We start from the raw sequence: 27,736 nt of genomic DNA on the forward strand, positions 1-27,736 counted from the left end.
TACGGGCTATGCTCCATTCTTTCTCATGTTTGGTAGAGTCCCTCGGCTACCAGTGGATGTTATGTTCCGCAATGTTTTGGACGACTCCAGTGTTGTGGATTGCAACAAGTATGTCGAGACTTTGATCACTGGGTTGAAGGAAGCTATGAGTGTTGCCCAAAGGCACACTGGCAAGCAACAGAGACGACAAGGTCGGGAGTATGACAAGCGGCTAAAGGCATCAGTTTGTCCATGGGGGATCATGTCCTCATCGCCAACAAGGGTGAAAGGGGCCGCCGCAAGCTGGCTGACAAGTGGAACCCCTAGATTTTCACAGTGACTTCAGTCAATCCACAAACTCACACGTACATAATCCAAGACCGTTACGGCAGAGAGAAAGTGGTTCACAGGAATCTACTGCTGCAGGTGAATTTCCTGTCATTTGAAATTGATGAATCAGTGCACTTCAATGACAGTGATGCTGCAGGGCCTTCAATCAATGTAGATGCAGGAGAGGTCACCCACTCCGGCGATGGACTGGACAGGGAAGACATGGAGGACTCTGGGGAGGAAAGTGCATCCTGGCTGGCGGAGGATTCAAGCGATTACTCCGAGCTCTGGACATCGGATGGAAAGTCAGAGCCAGAAGAACCTTGTTTTCTTGAGGAAAATGACCGGGGAAGCACCTCTGAGATTCTGGAGCTGATTCCTTCAAACCCACCTCTGATCAATGATCTAAGGCCAGAGCCACCGTTAGTTACTATGGCCCCTAGCCCAGTGGCAGGTCGCACAAGGGCGGGGAGGGTAGTTAAACCAGTAAAGAGACTAATAGAGTCAACCCACCAGAAGGTGTAAGTTTAACATACAGTACAGTACAGAGATGATTTAGTACAGGATTTTTTTTAAGGCTAAGAATGTAGATATTGTGTAAGAGGCACTATGCATCTATGCAGTTGAAGGCCTGACCAACTTTCACTTGCCCTGAACCCTATGGGTAGCTTTGAGCTGAATTCAGAATTAAGCCTTGAGCTTGGTAGGTTATTTTGTTGTTATGTAACAGTTGTTAATAAAGTACTATGTGAATTTCACCAGGTTCATATATCAATATGTTGTGTTGATTTGTTATGCATGCCTGCATCCTGGGAGAAGGGGAGTGTGTACTTACGCTTTGCCCAGTGTGCTCGTGCTCAAATCATTTTGATGCACTGAGAGAGGTAGGCACGCTTTTTCTGTCTTCAGAAAAGTTTGATTCTTTTAAGTACAAAGTCATACACAGTGTTTTGTTCATGAATAATGATGTATATTTAGAGGTTACTCATAAGTGGATGGTATTGTTAAGATGCACTTGTAATTGTACTTTTTAGGATGATATCAACATTCTGAATTCAACATGTGGTTAAATAGCTAGCTAAGCTATTAGGCTATTGCAGGCTATTGTATGTGTGAACGATGGCTAGCTCCTCGAATGATCCCAGTCCCTCCTATTGTGCATCGGTTGTAGAAAGAGGTGACGATTCTCAGAACAGATGTGCTCTACAAATGTTTTATTTCCTTTTGGATGCAGGTTTGTGGTTTTATCAATGTAAAATATGTTATGTATAATAAGGAGAGTGTATTAATTTTGTATTCCAAAATCATTTTGATGCACTGAGAGAGAAAGAGGCGACGATTCTCAGAACAGATGTGCTCTACAAATGTTTTATTTCCTTTTGGATGCAGATGCAGGATTCAGTTCTGCTTGATTAAAACTACCTGATCTCCAAAGTCCACGTTTATAGTCTCTATCAACCACACACAACGCAGAGTTACAGCGGTGCAGTATAGCACCGGCTACATAACCTCAACTTCTCTTGGCAAGATTTTTTGGGGAAAGTGTTTGTTTTTCACTAATGTTTGTCATCATGCCTGTGTTGTGTTATGTGCCTAGTTGTGCTAATTACAAACAAAAGTGAAAATGAGTTATCTTTCACCGTTCTACCTACCAGAGATTACCCCCTATCAAGAATGATGCAGTGACAAAAGATTTTCAGAGGGATTTTCAGGCTGAACTGATGGGGAATCCATTTCGACAACAGCTGAGAAGTGATGCAATCACCATCTTTTTTTCCCCCTCACAACAAAACAGAAGATTCTCAATATACGGTAATCTAATGTTACCTAGCTTGCTAGCCTAGCTGGACTAGCTGGGTAAGTTGCAGTCCTGTATTGAACTCTGAAACCCATTTATTTAACTGGGCAAGTCAGTTAATAAGAACAAATTCTTATTGTACAATGACGGCTTACCCCGGCCAAACCCCTCCCCTAACCCGGACGATGCTGGGCCAATTGTGCGCCGCCCTATGGGACTCCCGATCACAGCCGGTTTTGATACAGCCCGGGATCGAACCAGGGTCTGTAGTGATGTCTTTAGCACTGAGATGCAGTGCCTTAGACCGCTGCTAGCTAATCAGCTAAATCATATAGCTTTCTTTTTGTGTACACACTGTCAATCAATTTCACAATTGCAATGGTAGTCACAGCTAGACTGGTAGCTACCTGAAGCAGAGGAAACATGTTTGTTTGTTCTATCTTTGACCAACGTTACCTAACGTAAGCTAGCTAATGTTACCAAATAAGAGTCATCTCAATTTGGTAGCCATCTAAAACCCTCCGTCACTAAAAATAGAATTGTTGATATAGCTAACTCACTCTGTGTGTTAGTAGCAATGATGAATGTGTATGAATCGTCTATCGTTGATTAGTTCGTTCTCAGACAGTCTCAGCTGGCTAGCAATGTTGCTGCCAATTTAGTGACGCTACTTATCTAACAGCAAGCTGACAATATGGAAATTCCCATGTTAGCTATGCTTACATAGCCAGTCTAATAGAGATTAAAATATTGTGTATTGTTGTATATTTTGTTGTAGGTGGTACAGAATCTGATTCCACCAACATGCGCTTCCAACCCCTAACTCTGCACAAAGTAAATTGGCCTAAATATTTACAAGCTGACGGCTAAAATAGCTCAATTTACAGTAAGCATGATATAAATATGAAATGGGTAGTGTTTGTATGGTTTGTGTTATGGGGTTACAGGTGGTTAGAGGTAGCCTGAGGACAACAGAGTACCTTCCAGACCATGTAATCAATTTGGTATTCCCCTTTCTCTTTTAACCTTTTCTTTTTCTGGAGTCATTCCACAGTGCCCTGCTGAAAAATACCTTAACGGGATTAACGGGATTGATTTGACAACACCCAGTGAAATAGCAGCGCACCAAATTCAAAAACAGAAATACTCATAATAATAATTCATAAATGATCTCACACAGGCTGTATGCGCGGGGAGGTCCATGGCCACTTCTGTGGTCATGGAGCTACACCTCTGGCTGTCTTTGACAGCTATGAAGGAAACCGACAACGCCGCCCTATTGAACACCTCCATCTCTGACAGCAGTCTCTTCAGAAGCGCCTTCAAAGATGCGACGGCGCATTTTGGCAAGCTTGAGGATGAGATGAAGCAGCAGTCTAGACACCTGCCATTGGAGGGGCGGGGCCCGCTCTCCACCGTCTCCAGTAGACCCGGGTCTATGGCCAGATGGAGAGCCCATCGAGCAGCAGCAACTGGTGTACCGAGACCGGGCACCACACCTCCGGCAGCACCAGAGAAGACGGCAGCTCAACCGACAGGAGAGGTGTTCATTTCGTCGCCCTGGCAGCCGAGACGCAGTCAGAAGAGACTACGACCATGACGGGACGAGAGGGAGAGGACGGAAGAGTGCGCAGCACTTCGTGTGACGGCGCCTACTGTTCATCCCCCACCCCTGCAAAGGGATGGTGGAGTCAGTGTGTCTTTTGTTAATAAAGAATACTGAGCCTGCTTGGATGCCTTCTCTTTCTATCTCTCTCTTCCTCTCACCACCCACAGCCCACAATGAGTGCGTAGCTGAGCACACACAGAAGGACGTTGTTAGTGGGAATGACATGAGGAAAGCAAGATGGACGCTCTTAATGAGCCGTCATGCTATACCTCATAGAAACCCGACACTACACACTCTTAGGAGTGAAGTAGCTAAGGGTTTAAAGAGCAGCTGCGTACACAACCCCATGTTGGGCCGATGACACAATCACTGTCATGAGGCAGACGCCTCAGTTAGTGTAGCTCAGACCCGTGCTGCGTTCACGGAGGGCTGGCACCACAAGGTTACACGTATAACCGAAGTGTCGGCGCACCCGATTCTCACAGAACGCATTCGTATTCCCTCCCCCTTTCAAAGGGGGCCCGCCCTGGACTGTCCCACCACTTCAGTGTTGGGGGACAGCGGCGGCTTGGGTCATAGAGGAATACAGGTCCTTCCTACTGTCTGTACCACAGCTTCGCGCTCTCCCCCTCTCAGAGCACTATCGGGAGTGGCAACGAAGCCAGGAGGAGAGGGTGCAGCTAAGTCGGATGCGGGAGAACCCCCTCGTTTTCGGGTGTGGTAGAGACGGTGATGAAGACGCCAGAGAAAGTAGCCGCTCTTGTGAAAGAGATTATGGAACTTTTGTCAAAGGAGGAGGTCACAGTAGTTCCCCAAGAGCAAAGGAACAGCGGGCTATATTCGCCCTATTTCCTAGGGCCAAAAAAGACTGACGAGGCCAATATTGGATTTACGCACTCTCAACGAGAGTGGAGCCAAATGGCCCTTCCGAATGCTTACGACAAAACGTCTACTGGAACGTATTCACAACAGGGACTTTTGTGTAAGCATAGACCTAAAGGACGCATACTTTCATGTGCCGGTCCATCCGCATCACAGGAAGTTTGGCTGGCGTACGAGTATGCAAGAATGCCATTCGGGTACGCCCTGGCACCTCGCACCTTTTCCAAATGTGTGGAGGCGGCATTGGAACCGTTGCGCCGTCAGGGGATAAGGCTACTAGTCTACCTAGACGACCTACTGGTCTTGACCCAGTCAGCAGAGCTGGCGATCAAACACGACACAGACAGTGATTCATCTCACACGTCTGGGGTTCGCTGTGAATTGGGAAAAGAGTGCACCTTGGCCCAGTCAGCAGATTGTCTACCTGGGATTACATCTAGACACAGGGACTATGAAGGCTCGAATTTCGGATCCTCGACGGGCTGCTATCCCTAAGAAGGTTTTATCCGAATCACATGGTGACGGCGCACTCAGTCATTTCACTTTTGGGTCTCAAGAGACATCATGTCTCGATGGGGTCCCTGAGATGACGAGTGGCAACTGCACCCCGACGTTGTTCTCCAAATATGACAAAGGTTCAGGAGAAGGTGGATGTGTTCGCGTCATGTGTGAATGTGCAATGTCCCCTATGCCTTTCTCTACGAGCCCAGGATGAACCGCCACTATGGATAGACGCTTTTGCGCACCAGTGGACAGATGTTCTCCTGTACGCATTTCCACCGCTCTCCTGCATTCTCCCACTGCTAGCCTGTGTGAGAACAGGAGGGCTGTCAATCATATTGATAGCCCCCGATCACCCAGGGGATCCGTGGTATGCGGAGATGACTCAAATGTTGATTGCGCCATCATGGCCAATTCCACTTCGAGAGGACGCAATGTTTTAGGCGGCAGTATGCCAGCAGATAGATAGTTTTCACAATAGTGTGTCACAGAGAATGTGGACCCCGTGTGCTGTCAGGTTGAGAGTGTGCATTCTTTCTTACAGTTCATGCTTGACAAACAGCGCTCACCTGCCACCATCAAAGTGTTTGTAGAGCGCCTTGGCGTGCAGCGCATGGCGATGATTAGGTCATCGCCTCAATTGTTTGTGTGTCACGGTGCTAGTACACTGGGTAGACCACTTTCAAAATAGCGGCTCTCATTGGCTTTGCGAATTTTATGGAAAATTTTATGGATCTTTTATTTCAGCTCATGAAAAATGTGATCAACACTGTAGCGTTTATATTTTTGTTCGGTGTATAATTATATTCAGCCCAAGGGCACAGCGGTCACACGGCATGGATTTCTTTTAGGGGGAATTCTGGCCATGCAAGGCAGCATCAACAGTATGCCACCGGGAAATTCGAGGCCTGGAAACTACACTAAATAGCCTATATTGCGCGCCCATTGGAGAATCAGGAATGACGTGTGGCATCATTTTGTAGTCCTAAAACCTGGAAATGAGTTACCTCTGGTTCATTCAACCATCCCTAAGGGGAAAGGTTTTGGGATAAATGTTGAGAATAAGGTCTGTGGTTAACACAGGCATAAGAGATATTACGTTTTGTTCTGAGATGTCACATAACATAACTTTTATGAAGCCTTTGTGCTTTTCTTATTACATAAATGCTTCAAAATACACAAAAAGTGACTTTACCTGATGAAGAGTCGCATAGACAAAACCTATAAGATAACTACATTCGTCCTTGCACGCTTTCTAAATACAATTTTTTGAAACTTTGGCAAAGGGTAAAGTCTACAAAACTTAGTCCACTTCTCTTAAACAGATTTTGGTTTTTGAAACAGAACTGTATTGAGATCAAATGTTTCATCGATGAGAAAATTTGGTGGTGATTTTAAATACCAGCCAGATGCTTCAGATTTATACATGAAATCGGTGAAACATTTGTTCCATTTGGGTAGTTGCTGCTTTGGCTGACACCATGGGTATAATCATTACGCCGATTCGGTTGCAAAACCCTTTGCAACTCTATTGAGATCAAATGTTTTGCAACAAACGGAAAACGCAAACAAGTTTCTATTAGACAAATTTAGGTAGGTCCCTCCCCATTTTGTTTTCTCCATTTGGTTCTTAAACGGTTTCTGTAATGAATGCACCCCAGCAGGAGATACTTTTGAGCCATGCTCTTAAGAGTCTTCCTGACTTGAGTTCACTGTGTTAGTCACGTGGGTCGTGCGTCAGCCAGGCTAGCTGCTGCTGTCAGTATGAGAAATTAATACCCCTTCACTTGATGAAAGTTGAAAGTCATCTTTTATTGCACAATAAAATATCACATACCATGTTTTGAGTTAAGTGATTGGTCCACATGGGAATATTGGACCTATTTCAACAAAAAAATGTAATCCACAACTGTGAATGTTGCCGATGTCAGACAGTACTTTTGTTTTGTAGCATGATATTCCCACAATGTAGCTAGAGCTTCAGTACACCCATTTAGTGAACACTGGCTTTGACTGCATGAGCTGAAAATGAATGTCCTAATCTGTCAAAGGTCCTTATTCAAGCAGCTGTTGAACAGAACCTTGAAGCGTGCATGCAGACACACACAGTCAGAGTGGTCTGCCATCTCTGTAACTTGGATTGTGGCAATTGTCAGGGCCTATATAACCAGCATGTCCAGGCATGCAATCACAACACACACAGCATGGTATTGGCAAGCCAGAGCCTGTATATTTCCCCTGACGTGCAAATACTTTACAGAATTTATGTATAGGGTCTGACACCTAGTGTCTGACATGACAGCAGAAATAGGTTATAGTACAATTCAGCCCAAAGTTCACACGGATACAACTGACCCCATCCCAATGACCCACAATCTATGGCACATTAAGTGCATTACACTTTTTTTCAGGAAATCGAGTTGTCATTTGTTTTTTCAACTATTCTTGCCGCAGGTGATGGCAAAGATACAATACACATTCTACAATTTGAAAAGAGCCAGCAAGCCTTAGAAGCGGGACTGTTGTCCCTCTGAACCCTTTGACGTTACAAACCAGGCATAAACATGAAAATGCTTAGATAAGACTTGTACAATAAATACATATGAGATACATGCTTGAAATCAATCTGACTTTACCATAAATTACCAAAGACTAACTGAAAAGAAAACACACAGTAAAAACATTTATGACATGAAGACTGAATAAATATAATTGACCTTCAACTGCACCAATTAGTTGTTTTTCCAAGTTTTCACATACAAGCAAAGTAATAGGAAATAGGTGTGGGCTGGTGTGTTGATGAGATTATAAGATTGATCAATTAAACTAACGAGTTGGATATTACTCGTTTCCCCAAAACAGTTTGCTTGTCTATCTGAATACACATTGCTCAGCAAATGTTAGTGGAATATTGGATCCAACATGCTGAATATGTCTACAATTGGATGATCATAGGTTAACATCACACCCACTTCAGTTGTATACATACTGTGTACCCCTGACCTCCTTACGAAAACTGAAGGCCTCATGTGAATATAAGCATGTGAAAAACGTGTCGTTTGAGTGAAATAAGGGGCCACTCATCAGACATGATCAATCAGGAATTGCATGGTATCCTTCACATTGATTACATGACATGAGGTTTGAATACGTTCAAGGATGTTTATGCATTAGTAACTTCGGCCTGGATATAGAGCATTCGGAAACTATTCAGGCCTGAGTTTCCACATTTGTCTAGTTACAGCCTTATTCTAAAATTGATTCAATTGTTGTTCCCCTTTTCATCAATTTACACACAATACCCCATAATGACAAAGCAAAAACAGGTTTTTAGAAATGTTTGCACATTTATAATAAAAAAACACAAATCATATTTACATAAGTATTCAGACCCTTTACTCAGTACTTTGTTGGAGCACATTTGGCAGCAATTACAGCCTAAAGTCTTCTTGGGTATGATGCTACAAGCTTGGCACACCTGTATTTGGGGAGTTTCTCCCATTCTTCTCTGCAGATCCTCTCAAGTGCTGTCAGGTTGGATCGGGAGAGTCGCTGCAGATATTTTCAGGTCTCTCCAGAGATGTTCGATTGGGTTCAAGTCTGGGATCTGGCCACTCAAAGACATTCAAAGACTTATCCTGAAGCCACTCCTGCATTGTCTTGGATGTGTGCTTAGGTTGTTGTCCTGTTGGAAGGTGAACCTCTGCCCCGGTCTGAGCGCTCTGGAGCAGGTTTTCATCAAAGATCTCTCTCTATTTTTCTCTGTTCATCTTTCCCTCGATCCTGACCAGTCTCTCAGTCCCTGCTGCTGAAAAAATCCCCACAACATGATGCTGCAATCACCATACTTCACCGTAGGGATGGTGCCAGGTTTCCTCCAGACGTGACACTTGACATTCAGGCCAAAGAGTTAAATCTTGGTTTCATTAGACCAGAGAATCTTGTTTCTCATGGTCTGAGAGACCTTTAGGTTCCTTCTGACAAACTACAAGCAGGCTGTCATATGCCTTTTACTGAGGAGTGGTTTCCATCTGGCCACTCTACCATAAAGGCCTGATTGGTGGAGTGCTGCAGAGATGGTTGTCCTTCTGAAAGGTTCTCCCATCTCCACAGAGGACCTCTGTCAGAGTGGTCATCGGGTTTACCACCTCCCTTACCAAGGACCTTCTCCCCACGATTGCTCAGTTTGCCATCTCTTGAAAAGTCTTGGTGGTTCAAAGCTTATTCCATTTAAGAATGATGGAGGCCACTGTGTTCTTGGGGACCTTCAATGCTGCAGACATTTTTTGGTACCCTTCCCCAGATCTGTGCCTCGACACAATCCTGTCTCGGAGCTCTACGGACAATTCCTTCAACCTCATGGCTTGGTTTTTGCTCTGACAACTGTGGGACCTTTTATATAGACAGGTGTGTGCCTTTCCAAATCATGTCCAATCAATTGAATTTAACACAATCAAGTTATAGAAACATCTCAAGGATGATCAATGGAAACAGGATGCACCTGTTGTTGCTTTGTCATTTTGGGGCATCCATTATGTGTAGATTGATGACAAAAAAAAATACATCCGATCAATTTTAGAATTAGGCTGTAATGTAACAAAATGTGGAAAAAGGAAGGGGTCTGATTAATTTCCATATGCATTGTACATACATGTAATCAGCGGAAGTTTGACAAATTAGGAAAATATCAAACCTCAGAGGCACTGATGAGAAAAGTAATTTGTTGTTCTCCATATTGTGCTTTTTTTTTATTTTTACGATGATTGAATAACTTTTTGGAGTATGAATTGGACCATGAAAACAACATTGGAAGATTATCTCATAACAATGCACTGACTGATGCCACACTAAGTCCAAATCTTGTTTTTTTCATGTATGCATACAATTCAAGGGGCATTTTAAAACAAACAAAATACTTTGCTATATATAATTTCCAATATGGAGATGTAACAAAACATCTATATATAAAACACTAGCTAAATAAGGCATTTTACTTTTAATATAATCAACAAAGTTAAAAAAAGAAAGAAAAATGGTCATATTTGGTGAAGGTTTGGCAAAGCAAAACAAATAAATTATATAGTAAAGATGTGACAAGGCAAAAATAATGTCTTTCGACAAAGAAAGGTGACGCTAAAGCAACACGAGCTAGAAATACAGCTCAACAAGGAAATGTCCCCCACGGGCCAGGTTATATAAGTGTCCCCCACGGGCCAGGTTGTATACATCCACGCACACACGCGCACAAATAAAAGATTAATAGGCAGAATACAGGTAAACAGTCACTAAAAGGACACTGTGCAAAAATTGTTTTCATATTAGAAAACAAACAAAATGTGAAGTCAGAAGTTGTTACGCTTAGAAGCGAAGTCTTAAACATAACCCCCCCCCCCATAAAAAAAACAGACCCTGTTACGAAATTTAGATTAAAATCTGCTTTTGCATCCATTTAGTGTAGTACAGTACAGTATACCCAGCAAACCGTGAAGATTTCCAGAACATTAGCAAAGATTCCCATTAAGTTCTAGTTAGGGTTTTATATATTATTAGGATGATAACATCATTAGGATGATAACATGAATGAGAACTCAACGTTCTGGGAATGATGAGAACTCAACGTTCTAGGAACGTTCTTGCAACATCAGGCGAATCTTTTATACAAACATTGTATAATCCTCAGCATAACTGTACAGTTTTTGTCTTATGAGAACATTTGCTGCAACCTAACGAATGTTCTGGGAACTTTCACAGAACCAATTTTTGTGAAATACAAGAAAACACTGGTACTGAAGCTAGTAGCTATTTGCCCCAATATGTCGTAAACTAAAAATGTGTGCTTGTAAACAAAAAGTAACAGCAATATACAGCTAAATAGATTTACATTAAAAAAAAAATATTAATATGAGCTAGTCTACAGGAGTTTAAAATGCATCTGAGGAAAGAAAAGGAGACAACGAACCCTTTAAAACAACGAGGCACTCTGCGACTGCTTTGCACACAGTATCTATCTGATCAAATGACAAACTTTTCCCGAACACAGACAGATGGCAATGGACAGATTAATTTTGCATACCCCCCTCTCCCCTAAGGTACCCTCTGTGTGCTTGTCCCTCAACGGTGAGGCACTGGCTCTTAACAGAGCCCTCTGTGACAGATTTGTCTATGGCACCTCTTCACTGCTCCCGCACACTGGCACAGCTGACCAAGTCCCAAGCTATTGCCCACCTAATAACATGACTAGTAGTCCCAGTGAGACTGGAAATAGGTCCTCCTTCAAAGTGGCTATTGTGTGAAAATAACATTTAAAAAAAACATTATCAAACCTCAGGATTGTTCTTTGCCTTCCGTTTAATATATTTATACTGACAACATACACACATATATATATGTTTTTGTTGTACTCAATGTGTTCTCTCGATCGGGTATAGTAACATTGTTTTCTCTAAATTTGTCTTCTTTTTTTTTTACAAAGCAGCAACAATAACACAAATAGGGATGGACAAAAGCTGTCCTATTAATAACTTACTTGCAGCAGTTGTGCTGCTTGCTACCTTGGGGCTGCAAGTGACCTTGCACGCATTGCTTTTAAAATGATATAATTATTCATGAATTATTATATTAAACACATTTTGAAGGACCTTCAATTCATATTGCCATTAGTTTCAGGCTTTAGGATGTGAAACAACTTTAGCGGGATATTCATATAATCCTGTTAACACCAAGGAAACTGAGGGGTCAGTAGTCTCTGGGCAGCTACATCATTCTGGGTTGTTCATTAGGCAACAAAATTGATTTAAAAAAACGGACATACAGGGAGGGAATACCTGGACTTGTCCGATAAGAAATGCTCATTTTAATTTTCCACTGCAAAATGTTTTACAATGTTTTCCCATTGCGTGCCTTTTAATGAACACAACCGAGCCCTATACTGTAGCTGCCTTTGAACCCAAGAGTGCTGTCAGCATATTTTGGTTGGAAAAAATATTTACACATCCTCCTCAGTCAAATAGGCCCCCAGATTCACCTAGCAACCAGTGTCTTAAAATGGTGCAATATGCAGAAATTGCTCCACCATTTTCGGTTTGCTAAAATTCAAATATTTTGTCTAATTTCCATTTACGTGACAAAACAAGCAATGTATTGTGTACAGAATCATTGATTAATCTAAACCGCTGTGAAATATACACTACCGTTCAAAAGTTTGGGGTCACTTGGAAAAGCTACTTTTTTTACCATTAAAATAACATCAAATTGATCAGAAATACAGTGTAGACATTGTTAATGTTGTAAATGACTTTTGTAGCTGGAAACGGCTTCTTTTTATGGAATATCTACATAGGTGTACAGAGGCCCATTATCTGCTGATGCTCCAGATACTCTAGTCTAAAGGCCAGTTTTATTACTTATTTAAATCAGCACAACAGTTTTCAGCTGTGCTAACATAATTGCAAAAGGGTTTTCTAATGATCAATTAGCCTTTTAAAAGAATAAACTTGGATTAGCTAACACAACGTGCCATTGGAACACAGGAGTGATGGTTGCTGATAATGGGCCTCTGTACGCCTATCTAGATATTCCATTTTTTAAAACATTTTTTATATATATATATTTTTAAATCAGCCGTTTCCAGCTACAATAGTAATTTACAACATTAACAATGTCAATACTGCACTTTTATTTCAAAAACAAGGACATTTCTAAGTGACCCCAAACTTTTGAACGATAGTGTACTTTGAATAACCAAAAATGTTTTATTTTCAGCTGTTTGAAGCTGGTGTACAAAACAAAATGACGCAAAAACAATACTTAAGAACGGGGAGCATAGAAGTAGCGCACAGAACAGATCTACCGCTTCTTAGACTTGCTTTCAATGACAATGACAGATCTATATCTCACATTTCTATGTGAATTTGGTCAGGTTGCCCAAAAAGTTACATATTGCAGCTTTAAAGTGCCACGATCATGATGCAGCAGACCGTCAAGGCTGCTTGATCTGTGACAACCATGTAATACTGATTAGCAGTTCCTCCCTTCAGTTGCTTGCAAGTGTGTGTTTGCATGCAGGAGTGTCCATCACTTTCATGAAGTTCTTGAATGGAGCATGTGTGGGTATATACAGTATAACATAATCACAAGTTTGCTACAGGGCAGGAGCTCTATAAACATTAAGTGGATAATAAAAGTCTTTACAGGAACATTAACTTACACACCACAAACTTTACACTTTTGCACGGTAAGAAAGAGGGAGATGTCTATTGTGAATCCTGTGCCCCCCTTGGCTCTCTCTCCTCCTCATCTCCAGGCAGTTTTTCCTCCTCCATCACTCTATTCTCCTTTGTCTCTCTCTCCTCTTCAATGCTCTTCTCTGGTTTGACTTCTGGAGAAGCATGGGAGTCGTGTCCCGTTATCTCCTCAACGTTGTCCTCCATCTGATGCTCCCTAGCCTCCGGCCCGGCCTGGTCAACCGTGCTCTCCCCAGTCTGACCATCGCTGGGTGTTTTCGGAGGCCCACTGTCTGTCTGTAAGTGGCTGTGGCTGCTTGCCTCCTCCACCACCCCTTCCTCCCTTGTTCTTTTCTTCTTCCTCTTAGGGCTGCCGGAGGACTCTGTGGGCGGCATGCCTGGCAGCGCCATGATGCCCCCGTGTGGGAGGAACATGTGAGGGTACAGCAGTCCATGGGACAACCCTGGAACAAGGAAAGGGTTGAAGGCCAGGTGGCTGCCACTGCTACTGCTGACGCCACTGCTGCTGCTGGCCGCCGCAGTGGTGATGGCTGCGATGCTGTGGCTGCCTATCGCACCTAGCTGCTTTTCCTCTGTCGACTGCTTGTCCTCCCTCTTTCTCTCTCCGTCAGACTGCATGCCGGAGCCATCTGCCTGTGTGCTCGAAGACGCCTGGCTGGGGCCTCGTGAGGGGCTACTGGCCGCGGAGGAAGCCGTAGTGGTGCTAACTGCAGCCGCTGAGGAGGTGGGAGCGGAGCTTGTGGGCGGCTGCCCCATCAGCCCCTGAACACTGAACATGTGGGGGGAGCCATGTATGCCATGTAGCATCATGGGAAGCATGCTCAGGCCGTTCTTGGCATCTTCACCAGCGGACACTGCGAAGCCATGGGGGAATCCCATCAGGCCCGTGAGTGGGATGCCCTGGACATTGCGGAGGTTCTGGAGGCTGACCAAGTCCATGCTGCCGATCAGGCTGCCGTTCATGAAGAGTGGGCCCATGGGTGACTCCGAGAGGAGGGGCTTGGGCATCTCGCTGCGAGGACGACGGCCCCGGCGGCGGGGCCCTTGGTCGCGGCACACGGGCTCTGTGAGTATGCGCGTGTACTTTCCCTCGGGAAGAAAGCCCTGGAAACACAAGGCATTAGCTTGAGGAAAATGCAGGAAGTGTTTTGAAGGACATCTGTACTCTTTGTAAGGAAGTAGGTTCTGAGAACTGTCTGTGCTACTCAAGATGTACAAATGCCAAATTAAAAATGGCATTCTAATGAAACTATTTGATGAGACACTTGTATGGATGAGAGAGAGTGAAAATTCCATGCTACTCACAGAGTGTTTCACAACATCTGCCCAGTCGGGTGCCACGTAGTACTCAGTATTCGCGTCCAGCCATCGGGAGAGCTCCTTGATTGCTGGAGCCATAGCACCCCCAAGCTACAGAACAGGAATATACAGCCCTTAATCAGTTGTACACACACATACCATAAATATAACTGATGCATGTGTGTAATTCAGGTTGTAATCTTGTCAAAGCAAGTCAAACATTACATTTCATGCAAATTCCTGAAAGTTATGTCTTATCAAAGGAGTGTATTTGATCAATGTGAAGTAGTACAGTTGGGTGGGGAGAAGTGTCTTTCACCTGTTAAGTAGCTAAATTTTCAAGCGAATATTGTGAAGTTTCCATCAAATAACTTCGTATCGTATAATAACTCATTTACCAAATTAAAAACAAGTTATGAGTTTCCATCCTATTTTTAACAGTTGATGGTTTTGCCACAAACAACAAATGTACCAACTCTGGTATGGTGTAGCCAACAATTTCCAGACAGGATACAATGCAGAGGGTGATGAAATTATGGATAAGAGCAAGATAATTTGTATTTGTCAATTGGCAGCCAAACACCGTCACCATCATACAAATAAAGACCATCAAGCTCAGCGTGCACTTTCACCACCCTGGGAAGTTCTTATTTCCTCTGCAGCCTAATAAACTGAATAAACTGAATAGTGCGGAAAGTATTCAGACCCCTTGACTTTTTCCACATTTTGTTACGTTACAGCCTTATTCTAAATAGTTTCCCCCCCCACATCAATTGACACACAATACCCCATAATGACAATGCAAAGACAGGTCTTAATACATTTGCAAAATGTTATAACAAATAAAAAACTGAAATATCACATTTACATTAGTAGTCAGACCCTTTACTCAGTACTTTGTTGAAGCACCTTTGGCAGCAATTACAGCCTTGAGTCTTCTTGGGTATGATGCTACAAGCTTGGCACACCTATATTTGGGGAGTTTCTCCCATTATTCTCTGCAGATCCTCTCAAGCTCTGTCAGGTTGGATGGGGAGCATCGTTGCACAACTATTTTTAGGTCTCTTCAGAGATGTTCGAACGGGTTCAAGTCCAGGCTCTGACTGGGCCACACAATGACATTCAGAGACTTGACCCAAAGCCACTCCTGCATTGTCTTGGCTGTGTGCTTAGGGTCGTTATCCTATTGGAAGGTGAACCTTTGCCCCAGTCTGAGGTCCTGAGTTCATATTTCCCTCGATCCTGACTAGTCTCCCAGTCCCTGCCGCTGAGAAACATCAATGAAACATGTTCAATCTGGGTATCAGACCATAGAATCTTGTTTCTCATGGTCTGAGAGTCCTTTAGGTGCCCTTTGGCAAACTCTAAGCGGGCTGTCATGTGCCTTTTACTGAGGAGTGGCTTCCGTCTGGCCACTCTGCCATAAAGCCCTGATTGGTGGAGTGCTGCAGAGATGGTTGCCCTTCTGGAAGGTTCTCCCACCTCCACAGAGGAACTCTGGAGCTCTGTCAGAGTAACCATCGGATTCTTGGTCACCTCCTTGATCAAGGCCCTTCTAACTCGATTGCTTGGTTTGGCTGGGCGGCCAGCTCTAGGAAGAGTCTTGGTGGTTCCAAACTTCTTCCATTTAAGAATGATGGAGGCCACTGTGTTCTTGGTCACCATAGTCAGGATCGAGGGAAATATGAACTCAGGACATCGGGGTGGCAGCGTAGCCTAGTGGTTAGAGCGTTGGACTAGTAACCGGAAGGTTGCAAGTTCAAACCCCCGAGCTGAACCCACTGTTGAAAATAAGAATTTGTTCTTAACTGACTTGCCTAGTTAAATAAAGGTAAAAAATAAATAAATGCTGCAGACATTTTTTGGTACCTTTCCCCAGATCTGTGCCTCGACACAATCCTGTCTCGGAGCTCTACGGACAATTGCTTCGACCTCATTGCTTGGTTTTTGCTCTGACATGCACTGTGGGACCTTATATAGACAGGTGTGTGCCTTTCATGTCCAATCAATTGAATTTACCACAGGTGGACTCAAATCAAGTTGTAGAAACATCAAGGAAGATCCATGGAAACAGGATGCACCGGAGCTCAATATCGAGTCTCATAGCAAAGGGTCTGAATACTTATGTAAATAAATCATAAAAAAAATTGTAATACATTTGCAAAAATGTCTAAACCTTTTTTACACTTTGTCATTAGGCGGTATTGTGTATAGATTGATGATGATTTTGATTTATTTAATCCATTTTAGAATAAGGCTCTAACATAAAATATGTAAAAAGTCATTGTGGGAGGAACACGCAACATCACATGACTGCAAGTTTACTGTGACATGGTTATTCTATTAACATTTGCGCAAAAAAGTATTTCCACTGCCATTTGTCACATACAGTGCCTTCAGGAAGTTTTCACCCTTCTCCCACATTTTGTGATACAGCCTGAATTTAAAATAGATTAAAGAGATTGAGATTAGAGATTATGTTGTCACTCGCCTACACACAATACCCCATAATGTCAAAGTGGATGTTTTTTTTTTTTTTTCATTTTTTTGCCAGTTAAATTAAACAGAAAAGCTGAAATGTCTTAAGTCATTAAGTATTCAACCCCTTTGTTACGGCAAGCCTAAATAAGTTCAGCAGTAAACATTTGCTTAACAAGTCACATAATAAGTTGCATGGACTCATTCTGTGTGCAATAATAGTGTTTAACATGATTTCTGAAAAACATCCTCATCTATGTACCCTGCACATACAATTATCTTTAAGGTCCCGCAGTCAAGCAATGAATTTCAAACACAGATTCAACCAAAAAGAGCAGGGAGGTTTTCCATTGCATCGCAAAAAGGACATCTATTGGTAGATGGGTAAAACATTTGAAAAGCAGACATTAAATATCCCTTTGAGCATGGTAAAGTTATTAATTACGCTTTGGATGGTGTATCAATACACCCAGTCACCACAAAGATACAGGTGTTCTTCCTAACTCAGTTGCCGGAGAGGAAAGAAACCACTCAGGGATTTCACTATGAGGCAAATGGTGACTTTAAGGCTGTGGTAGGAGAAAACTGAGGATGGATGAACAACATTGTAGTTGTGCCACAATACTAACCTAAATGACAGTGAAAAGGAAGAATAAAAATATTCCATAACATGCATCCTGTTTGCAACAAGGCAATAAAGTAATACTGCAAAAAATGTGTCAAAGCAATAAACTTTGTGCTGAAAACAAAGTGTTATGTTTGGGGAAAATCCAATACAGCACATTACGGAGTACCACTCTGCACAATTTCAAGCATATTGGTGGCTGCATCATGTTATGACTATGCCTGTAATCGTTAAGGACTGGGGAGTTTCTCAAGATAAAAAAATTAATGGAATGGAGCTATTCAAAGGCAAAATACAAGTAGAAAACCTGATTCGGTCTGCTTTTCATCAAACACAGAGATGAATTCACCTTTCAGCAGGACAATAATCTAAAACACAAGATCAATCTACACTGGAGTTGTTTACCAAGTGAATGTTACTGAATGGCTGAGTTACAGTTTTGACAGGACTTGAAAATCTATGGCAATCCCAGAAAATGGTTGTCTAGCAATGATCAACAACTAATTTGACAGAGTTTAAAGAATTTTGAAAGAATAATGGGCAAATGTTGCACAATCCAGGTGTGGAAAGATCCTAGAGACTTACATTTGTAATCGCTACCAAAGGTGATTCTACAAAGTATTGACTTGGGTATGAATACATACATAAATTAGATATCTGTATTTCACTTTCAAGAAGTTTACTTTGTCATTATGGGGTACTGTGTGTAGATCGGTTAGATAAAAATAAAAAAGCATATTTAATACATTTTGAATTCAGGCTGCAACACAACAAAATGTAGAATGTCAAGGAGTACAATGAAGGCAATTTATCTAATTCACACACCAAAAACATTATCCACCACTGAGGAAGGTATTTTGTTTTGATGATATTTAGGAAAGTTTACCCACAATTTTCTGTTTCCATCAGGCCTGTCGTAGGGCGATATGGCTTGAAAATCATATCTTGATTTTTTTCAAACTTATGGGCGATTCACAATATACAGTGCATTGGGAAAGTACTCAGACCCCTTGACTTTTCCCACATTTTGTTACATTACAGCCTTATTCTAAAATGGTTTAAATACAACATGACAAAGCGAAAAAAATATATTTTCTGAAAATGTATTATTACAAAAAACAGAAGTATTCAGATCCTTTGCTATGAGACTCGAAATTGAGCTCGGGTGCATCCTGTTTCCATTGATCATCCTTGAGATGTTTAAACAACTTGATTGGTGTCCACCTGTGGTAAATTCAATTGATTGGACATGATTAGGAAAGGCACACACCTGTCCATATAAGGTCCCACAGTTGACAGTACATGTCAGAGCAAAAACCAAGCAATGGAGGTCGAAAAAAATTGTCTGTAGAGTAGTAGAATGGCTGCTGTTTTACAGGCTCCTAACCAATTGTGCTATTGTGTATTTGTTCATGTTATTTAGAACTTATTTTGTACATAATGTTTCTGCCACCGTCACTTATGACCAAAAATTGTTTCTGATAATCAGAACAGCGATTACTCACCTCGTACTGGACAAAGATTTTTGTTCTTTAATGAGTCGGACGCAAAGGATTTACTTCAGACACTGGACAAGGCCCAAATCCCCGTCATTTGTATGAAGAAGAGTCAAGAGATATAGGGGTCGTAGGTCGGGGTGCATTGTAAGAATCAGAGTGGGTAACCCGCCTCTAATGTCAGTCCTATTAGCCAACGTGCAATCATTGGATAATAAACTGGATGAGCTCCAATCAAGACTATCCTAACAACGGGACATTCAAAACGGTAATATCTTATGTTTCACCGATTCGTGGCTGAATGACGACATGCGTGCTGGGTTTTCCGTGCATCGGCAAGATAGAGTAGCTGCCTCCGGTAAGACAAGGGGTGGCGTTCTGTGTATATTTGACAATAACAGTTGGTGCACGAAATCTAATATTAACGAAGTCTCTATGTTTTGCTCGCCTGAGGTAAAGTATCTCATGATAAGCTGTAGACCACAATATTTATCAAGAGAGTTTTGAACTATATTTTTCATAGCTGTCTATTGACCACCACAAACCGATGCTGACACTAGACAGCACTCAACGAGCTGTATATACGGCCATAAGAAAACAAGTAAATGCTCATCCAGAGGTGGCGCTCCTAGTGGCTGGGGACTTTAATGCTGGGAAACAAAACAATTTTACCTAATTTCTACCAGCATGTTACATGTGCAACCAGAGGGGGGGGAAACCCACCTTTACTCCACACAGAGATGTGTACAAAGCCCTCCATCGCCCTCCATTTGGCAGATCTGACCATAATTCTATCCTCCTGATTCCTGCTCACAAGAAAAAACTAAAGCAGGAAGTACCAGTGACTCGCGCAATACAGAAGTGGTCAGATGACACAGATGCTAAGCTACAGGAATGTTTTACTAGCACAGACTGGAATATGTTTCGGAATTCTTCCAATGGCATTGAGGAGTACACCACATCAGTCATTGGCTTCATCAATAAGTGCATCGATGACGTCGTCCCCACAGTGACTCTACGTACACCGCTCAACCAGAAGCCATGGATTACAAACTTATTACGGACTGCAAGGGAAAGCACAGCGTTGAGGCAAGCAACACTGAAGCATGCATGAGAGCACCAGCTGTTCCGGACGACTGTGTGATCACGCTCTCCGTAGCCGATCTGAGTAAGACCTTTAAACAGGTCAACTTTCAAGGCTGCAGGGCCAGACAAATTATCAGGACGTGTACTCCGAGCATGCGCTGACCAGCTGGCAAGTGGCTTCACTGACATTTTTAACCTGTCCCTGACCGAGTCTGTAATACCAACATGTTTCAAGCAGATCACCATAGTCCCTGTGCCAAAGAACACCAAGGTAACCTGCCTAAATGACTACCAACCCGTAGCACTCACGTCTGTATTCATGAAGTGCTTTGAAAGGCTGGTAATGGCTCACATCAACACCATTAGAAACCCTAGACTCACTCCAATTTGCATACAGCCCCAACAGATGCAATCTCTATTGCACTTCACACTGCCCTTTTCCCACCTGGACTAAAGCAACACCTACGTGAGAATACTATTCATTAGCTACAACACAGAGTTTAACACCATAGTGCCCTTAAAGTTCGTCACTAAGCTAAGGACCCTGGGAATAAACACCTCCCTCTGCAACAGGATCCTACACTTCCTGACAGGCCACCCCCAGGTGGTAAGGGTAGGTAACAACATCTGCCACGCTGATCCTCAAAACGGGGGCCCCTCAGAGGTGCGTGCTCAGTCCCCCGCCTGTACTCCCTGTTCACCCATGACTGCATGGCCAAGCATGACTCCAACACCATCCTTAAGTTTGCAGACGACCCAACAGTGGTAGGCCTGATCACAGACAACGATGAGACAGCTTATAGGGAGGAGGTCAGAGACCTGGCAGTGTGGTACAAGGATAACAACCTCTCCCTCACTGTGATCAAGACAAAGGAGATGATCGTGGACAACAGGAAAAGGGTGGCCGAGCATGCCCCCATTCTCATCGATAGGGCTGTAGTGGAGCAGGTTGAGCGCTTAAAGTTCATTGGTGTCCATATCCCCAACGAACTTTCATGGTCCAAAACACACCAAGACAGTCGTGAAGAGGGTACGACAAAGCCTATTCCCCCTCAGGAGACAGAAAATATTTGGCATGGGTCCTCAGACCCTCATAAAGTTCTACAGCTGCACCATCAAGAGCATCCTGAATGGTTGCATTACCGCCTGGTATGGCAACTGCTCGGCCTCCAACCGCAAGGCACTGCTACCGCACGGCAAGCGGTACCGGAGCTCCAAGTCTAGGTCCAAAAGGCTTCTTAACAGCTATTATCCCCAAGCCATAAGACTCAAGAACAGATAAATTATGGCTAGCCCGACTATTTGCATTATAACCGACCCCCACCCCATTTTTACGCTGCTGCTACTGTTTATTATCTACGCATATTCACTTTACCTCTACCTACATGTACATATTACGTCAATTACCTCGACTAACCTGTGCCCCTGCACATTGACGCTGTATGTATGTATGTATATATATATATATGTATATGTATGTATATGTATATTTTATATGCCTCTATTTTCGCTTTTTAATAATTATTTTACCACTTATTTTGTATTAAAACTGCATTGTTGTTTAAGGGCTTGTAAGTAAGCATTTCACTGTAATTCAGCGCATGTGACAAATACAATTATTATTATTATTTTTACCCCTTTTTTTCTCCCCAATTTCGTGGTATCCAATTGTTTAGTAGCTACTATCTTGTCTCATCGCTACAACTCCCGTACGGGCTCGGGAGAGACGAAGGTTGAAAGTCATGCGTCCTCCGATACACAACCCAACCAAGCCGCACTGCTTCTTATCACAGCGCCATCCAACCCGGAAGCCAGCCGCACCAATGGGTCGGAGGAAACACTGTGTGCACCTGGCAACCTTGGTTAGCGCGCACTGCGCCCAGCCCGCCACAGGAGTCGCTGGTACGCGATGAGACAAGGATTTCCCTACCGGCCAAACCCTCCCTAACCCGGGTGACGCTAGGCCAATTGTGCGTCGCCCCACGGACCAAAGTAGTGAGTAAATGGTTTGAATAATTATGTAAATGTGATCCGTTTATTATTTTTAATGAATCTGCATGAATGTCTAAAAACCTGTTTTATCTTTGTCATTATGGGGTATTTATTATTATTTTTAAATCCTTTTTTAATGATTTTTTAAATCCAATCAACGTAACAAATTGTGGAAAATGTCAAGGGGTCTCAATACTTTCCGAATGCACCATCTTGATTTGTGCAAAGCTGTCATCAAGGCAAAGGGTGGCTACTTTGAAGAATCAAAAATATAAATATATTTAGATTTGTTTAACACTTTTTTGGTTACTACATGATTCCATGTGTTATCTTATAGGTCTGATGTCTTTCACTATTATTCTACAATGTAGAAAATAGTAAAAATAAAGAAACTCTTGAATGAGTAGGTGTCCAAACTTTTGACTGGTACTGTATACTTCCATAAAGTTTTTCTTAGCACTAACTACGTAGCCCAAACTGTTTGGGCGCTATAGACGCTCTAGCTGTCACCTTTCACTGCAAATGTAGAAGTGCGACATCGGCAGGTGCGGTGGAATGATACGATTCCAATGTAAAAAATAATAGATCACTCTAGCTTTAACTTTTATTATGCTAATTATATTTTCGCGGGGGAGCAGACGGACTCTAGGAGGTTAACCTACTTTTCTGCAATAATGACTGATCGGCTTTCAAGTATGTCTATAAAAATCTTTTTTTTTCAGAACCATGCACATCCACTAATAATGACCAACTTCTGGTAGTAGGCATTATAGAAAATTAACACAGAACAATGAACATGAACAATCTCTCAAGCACAAGCCCACATGCTAGTGAGTAGCCAGCTAATCTTTAAATTTAAAGCCAACTTGGATCTATTTGCTTGTTAACAAAGGTAGAACAGTGGAACTGTTATGAATCCTGTCAGTCTGCAACTGTTTGAACAACATGGCCTGTTCACTTAGTTTAGATGTTGAAATCAAGTGGCTAAAATGCTGCTAGCAGTGCGTGGTACTGCAATGCTGCGCGCGACAGAAACTGAGCATTAATATTCCAGTCATGTTCACTGATACTCCCATTTGTATTAGGGTCTGCTCTGTTCTGGGAGTTGAGACATAAAAAGGGTATCGTTAGAAGGGGAATCAACCGATTTTGTTGGAAGTTGCACAGTGCACACAGCACAGGAGCAAAAGAAAGGAGACCAAAAAGACATTGGAACATTGCGCTAAAACATACGTTTTTGTTATCCGACAGGTACTTTACTCTCATATGGTTGAATGGAAACATGATTCATGTCAGTGATGTTAAGTGTGCTCGTGCATCAGTGTTGGTGTGTGGTTGTGTGTCAAAAAGGTTACCCTGCGGCCAGTGCTTCTGTGGACCACGGGCACCCTCTCCTCCCCTGTTAGGGAGTTGACGTCCAGCTTGGTGGGGTCTTTGCAGCGATGTCTCCGCTGTTTGGGCCGCTCCACAAAGCTGTGCAACATCGCTGCGCCAGGAGACTGAAACCCCAGATTTGGCAAGGTCAGCACACTACAACATCACCTGTCATCACGTGGTTGGAGAGTTACTTATCCAATAGAACTCAAGAGTATTTGTCAATGAAAGCTTCTCTAACATCATATGTACAGTGCAGTATCCCTCAGGGTAGTTTCCTTGTGCAGCTACTTTTCTCTATTTTTACAAATGATTTGCCATTTGTCTTACAAGAAGGTAAAATTACTATGTATGCTGACAATTGCACACTACAGTTGTGGCCAAAAGTTGAGAATGACAAATATTAATTTCCACAAAGTTTGCTGCTTTCAGTGTCTAGATATTTATGTCAGATGTTACTACGGACTACTGAAGTATAATTACAAGCATTTCATAAGTGTCAAAGGCTTTTATTGACAATTACAGGAAGTTGACCCTTCTTTTTCAAGACCTCTGCAATCTGCCCTGGCATGCTGTCAATTAACTTCTGGGCCACATCCTGACTGATGGCAGCCCATTCTTGCATAATCAATGCTTGGAGTTTGTCAGAATTTGTGGGGTTTTGTTTGTCCACCCGCCTCTTGAGGATTGATCACAAGTTGTCAATGGGATTAAGGTCTGTGGAGTTTCCTGGCCATGGACCCAAAATATCGATGTTTTGTTCCCCGAGCCACTTAGTTATCACATTTGCCTTATAGTAAGGTGCTCCATCATGCTGGAAAAGGTATTGTTCGTCACCAAACTGTTCCTGGATGGTTGGGAGAAGTTGTTCTCAGAGGATGTGTTGGTACCATTCTTTATTCATGGCTGTGTTCGAAGGCAAAATTGTGAGTGAGCCCACTCCCTTGGCTGAGAAGCAACCCCACACATGAATGGTCTCAGGATGCTTTACTGTTGGCATGACACAGGACTGATGGTAGCGCTCACCTTGTCTTCTCCGGACAAGCTTTTTTCCGGATGCCCCAAACAATCGGAAAGGGGATCCATCAGAGAAAATTACTTTACCCCTGTCCCCAGCAGTCCAATCCCTGTACCTTTTACAGAATATCAGTCTGTCCCTGATGTTTTTCCTGGAGAGAAGTGGCTTCTTTGCTGCTCTTCCTGACACCAGGCCATCCTCAAAGTCTTCGCCTCACTGTGCGTGCAGATGCACTCACACCTGCCTGCTGCCATTCCTGAGCAAGCTCTGTACTGGTGGTGCCCCGATCCCGCAGCTGAATCAACTTTAGGAGACGGTCCTGGCGCTTGCTGGACTTTCTTGGGCGCCCTGAAGCCTTCTTCACAACAATTGAACCGCTCTCGTTGAAGTTCTTGATGATCCGATAAATGGTTGTTTTAGGTGCAATCTTACTGGCAGCAATATCCTTGCCTGTGAAGCCCTTTTTGTGCAAAGCAATGATGACGGCACGTGTTTCCTTGCAGGTAACCATGGTTGACAGAGGAAGAACAATGATTCAAGCACCACCCTCCTTTTGAAGCGTCCAGTCTGTTATTTGAACTCATTCAGCATGACAGAGTGATCTCCAGCCTTGTCCTCGTCAACACTCACACCTGTGTTAACGAGAGAATCACTGTCAGCTGGTCCTTTGTGGCTGAAATGCAGTGGAAATGTTTTTTTGGGGGGTATTCAGTACATTTTGCATGGCAAAGAGGGATTTGCAATTAATTGAAATTCATCTGATCGCTCTTCATAACATTCTGGAGTATATGCAAATTGCCATCATACAAACTGAGGGCAGACTTTGTGAAAATGTATATTTGTGTCATTCAAAACCTTTGGCCACGACTGTACACATCAGCACCTGCAGCCAGTGAGCTCACTGAGACTCTTAGCAAGGAGTTCCAGTCAGTGTCAAAATGGGCAATTAACAATAAATTGGTCTTAAATGCATAAAATCAAAAGCATTGTATTTGGTTCAAAACATTCTTAGACCTAAACCTCAACTGAAGTTGTGCATTAATTGTGTGACCATTGAACAAGAAGATGAACTCCTAGGAGCAACACTGGATGGTCAGTTATCATGTTCAAGTCATATTGACAAAGTCGTTGTGAAGATGGGGAGAGTTAAGTTGTTATAAAAAATATGTTCTTTTGTACTAGTTGTTGAGGCTTTGATCTGGTCTCATTTTGATTAACTGTCCGGTAATATGGTCTGGTATAGCTGCAGTTGCCTCAAAACAAAGCAGCACTCCTTGCCCTGAACTGCACACACAGAACTAACATCAACAAAATGCATGATAGTCTTTTCATGGTTGAGGGGAAATCGACTTCTTCTCTTCTAGTCTTGAATAAGAAACATGTGTGTTCTAAATGCCCTCCCACTTGTATAATCTTGCAAACTCTTCAAACAGACATACATAATCCACCAAACACACCAACAAAGGTTGCAAGATCAAATCCCTGAGCTGACAAGGTAAAAATCTGTTGTTCTGCCCCTGAACAAGGCAGTTAACCAACTGTTCCTAGGCAGTCATTGAAAATAAGAATTTGTTCTTAACTGACTTGCCTAGTTAAATGAAGGTAAAAAATAAATAAAATGATACCCAAACCAAAAACAGATTTAATGCATAGCTCAGTTATATATAGAGCCATGTCATCGTGGAATGCTCTGGTACCAGAGGTTACCCAGGCAAAAGTAAAAAGTTTGGCAAAAAAAAAAAAAAGATTGTATCACAGTGCCCCCTCTTTCTAAAGATCGAATTTAACTATACTGAACAAAAATATGAATGCAACATGCAACAATTATATATTTTTTTACTGAGTTACAGTACACAAGGAAATCAGTCAAAAGAAATACATTCATTAGGCTCTAATTTTTTATTTATTTATCTGTTATTTTACCAGGTAAATTGACTTAGAACACGTTCTCATTTGCAGCAACGACCTAGGGAATAGTTACAGGGGAGAGGAGGGGGATTAATGAGCCAATTATAAACTGGGGATTATTAGGTGACCGAGTTGGTTTGAGGGCCAAATTGGGAATTTAGTCAGGACACCGGGGTTAACACCCCTACTCTTACAATAAGTGCCATGGGATCTTTTAATGACCTCAGAGTCCGGACACCCGTTTAACATCCCATCCAAAAGACGGCACCCTACACAAGGCAGTGTCCAATTCACTACCCTGGGGCATTGGGATATAATTTTTTAGACCAGAGGAAAGAGTGCCTCCTACTGGCCGTCCAACACCACTTCCAGCAGCTTCTGGTCTCCCATCCAGGAACTGACCAGGACCAACCCTGCTTAGCTTCAGAAGCAAGCCAGCAGTGGTATGCTGGGTGGTATGCTGCTGGCTAATCTATGGGCCTTGGCGGGCATAAGCCCACCGACTTGGTAGCCAGGCCCCCCCCTCCTCCTCAGGCGATTCCACAGGTGGAGAAGCCGGATGTGGAGGTACTGGGCTGAAGTGGTCTGCGGTTGTGTGGCCGGTTGGACGTACTGCCAAATTCTCTAAAACAATATTGGACGCAGTTTATGGTTGAGAAATGAACATTAAATTCTCTGGCAACAGCTCTGGTGGACTTTCCTGCAGTCAGCACGCCAATTGCATGCTCCCTCAAAACTTGAGACATCTGCAGCATTGTGTTGTAACAAAAGCGCACATCAAAAAAGTGGTCTTTCACTGTTCCCAGCACAAGGTGCAACTGTGTAATTACCATGCTGTTTAATCAGCTTCCTGATATTCCACACCTGGTGGATGGATTATCTTGGCAAAAGGAGAAATTCTCACTAACAGGGTTATAAACAAATTTGTGCACATCATTTGAGAAAAATAAGCTTTTTGTATGTATGGACAATTTCTGGGATTTTTTATTTCAGGTCATGAAACTTGGGACCAACACTTTCCATGTTGCGTTTATATTTTTGTTCAGTGTATATAAACTACATGACCAAATGTATGTGCACTTCTGCTCGTTGAACATCTCATTACAAAATCAAAGGCA

The 27,736-nt window shown here is 42.7% G+C and overlaps 1 protein-coding gene across 8 annotated transcripts in view; it reads right to left on the reverse strand.

The window, feature by feature from the left end:
• Positions 1–12,827: 12,827 nt before the first annotated feature.
• Positions 12,828–27,736, reverse strand: part of chd6 (chromodomain helicase DNA binding protein 6) — a 101,392-nt gene continuing 86,483 nt past the window's right edge. For 7 of the 8 annotated variants that reach the window (XM_031827430.1, XM_031827427.1, XM_031827417.1 and 4 more), the window contains exons 36-38: positions 23,674–23,817; positions 14,648–14,752; positions 12,828–14,446 (exon numbers count right to left, since the gene is read on the reverse strand). In XM_031827430.1, the coding sequence (XP_031683290.1) occupies positions 13,352–14,446; positions 14,648–14,752; positions 23,674–23,817 (1,344 nt within the window). In that variant the 3' untranslated portion in view covers positions 12,828–13,351. The remainder of the gene's footprint in view (positions 14,447–14,647; positions 14,753–23,673; positions 23,818–27,736) is intronic. The other variant, XM_031827440.1, reaches the window with a different exon arrangement.

The sequence above is a fragment of the Oncorhynchus kisutch genome, linkage group LG1 (genome assembly GCF_002021735.2).
Source record: "Oncorhynchus kisutch isolate 150728-3 linkage group LG1, Okis_V2, whole genome shotgun sequence".
Classification (NCBI taxonomy): Eukaryota; Metazoa; Chordata; class Actinopteri; order Salmoniformes; family Salmonidae; genus Oncorhynchus; species Oncorhynchus kisutch.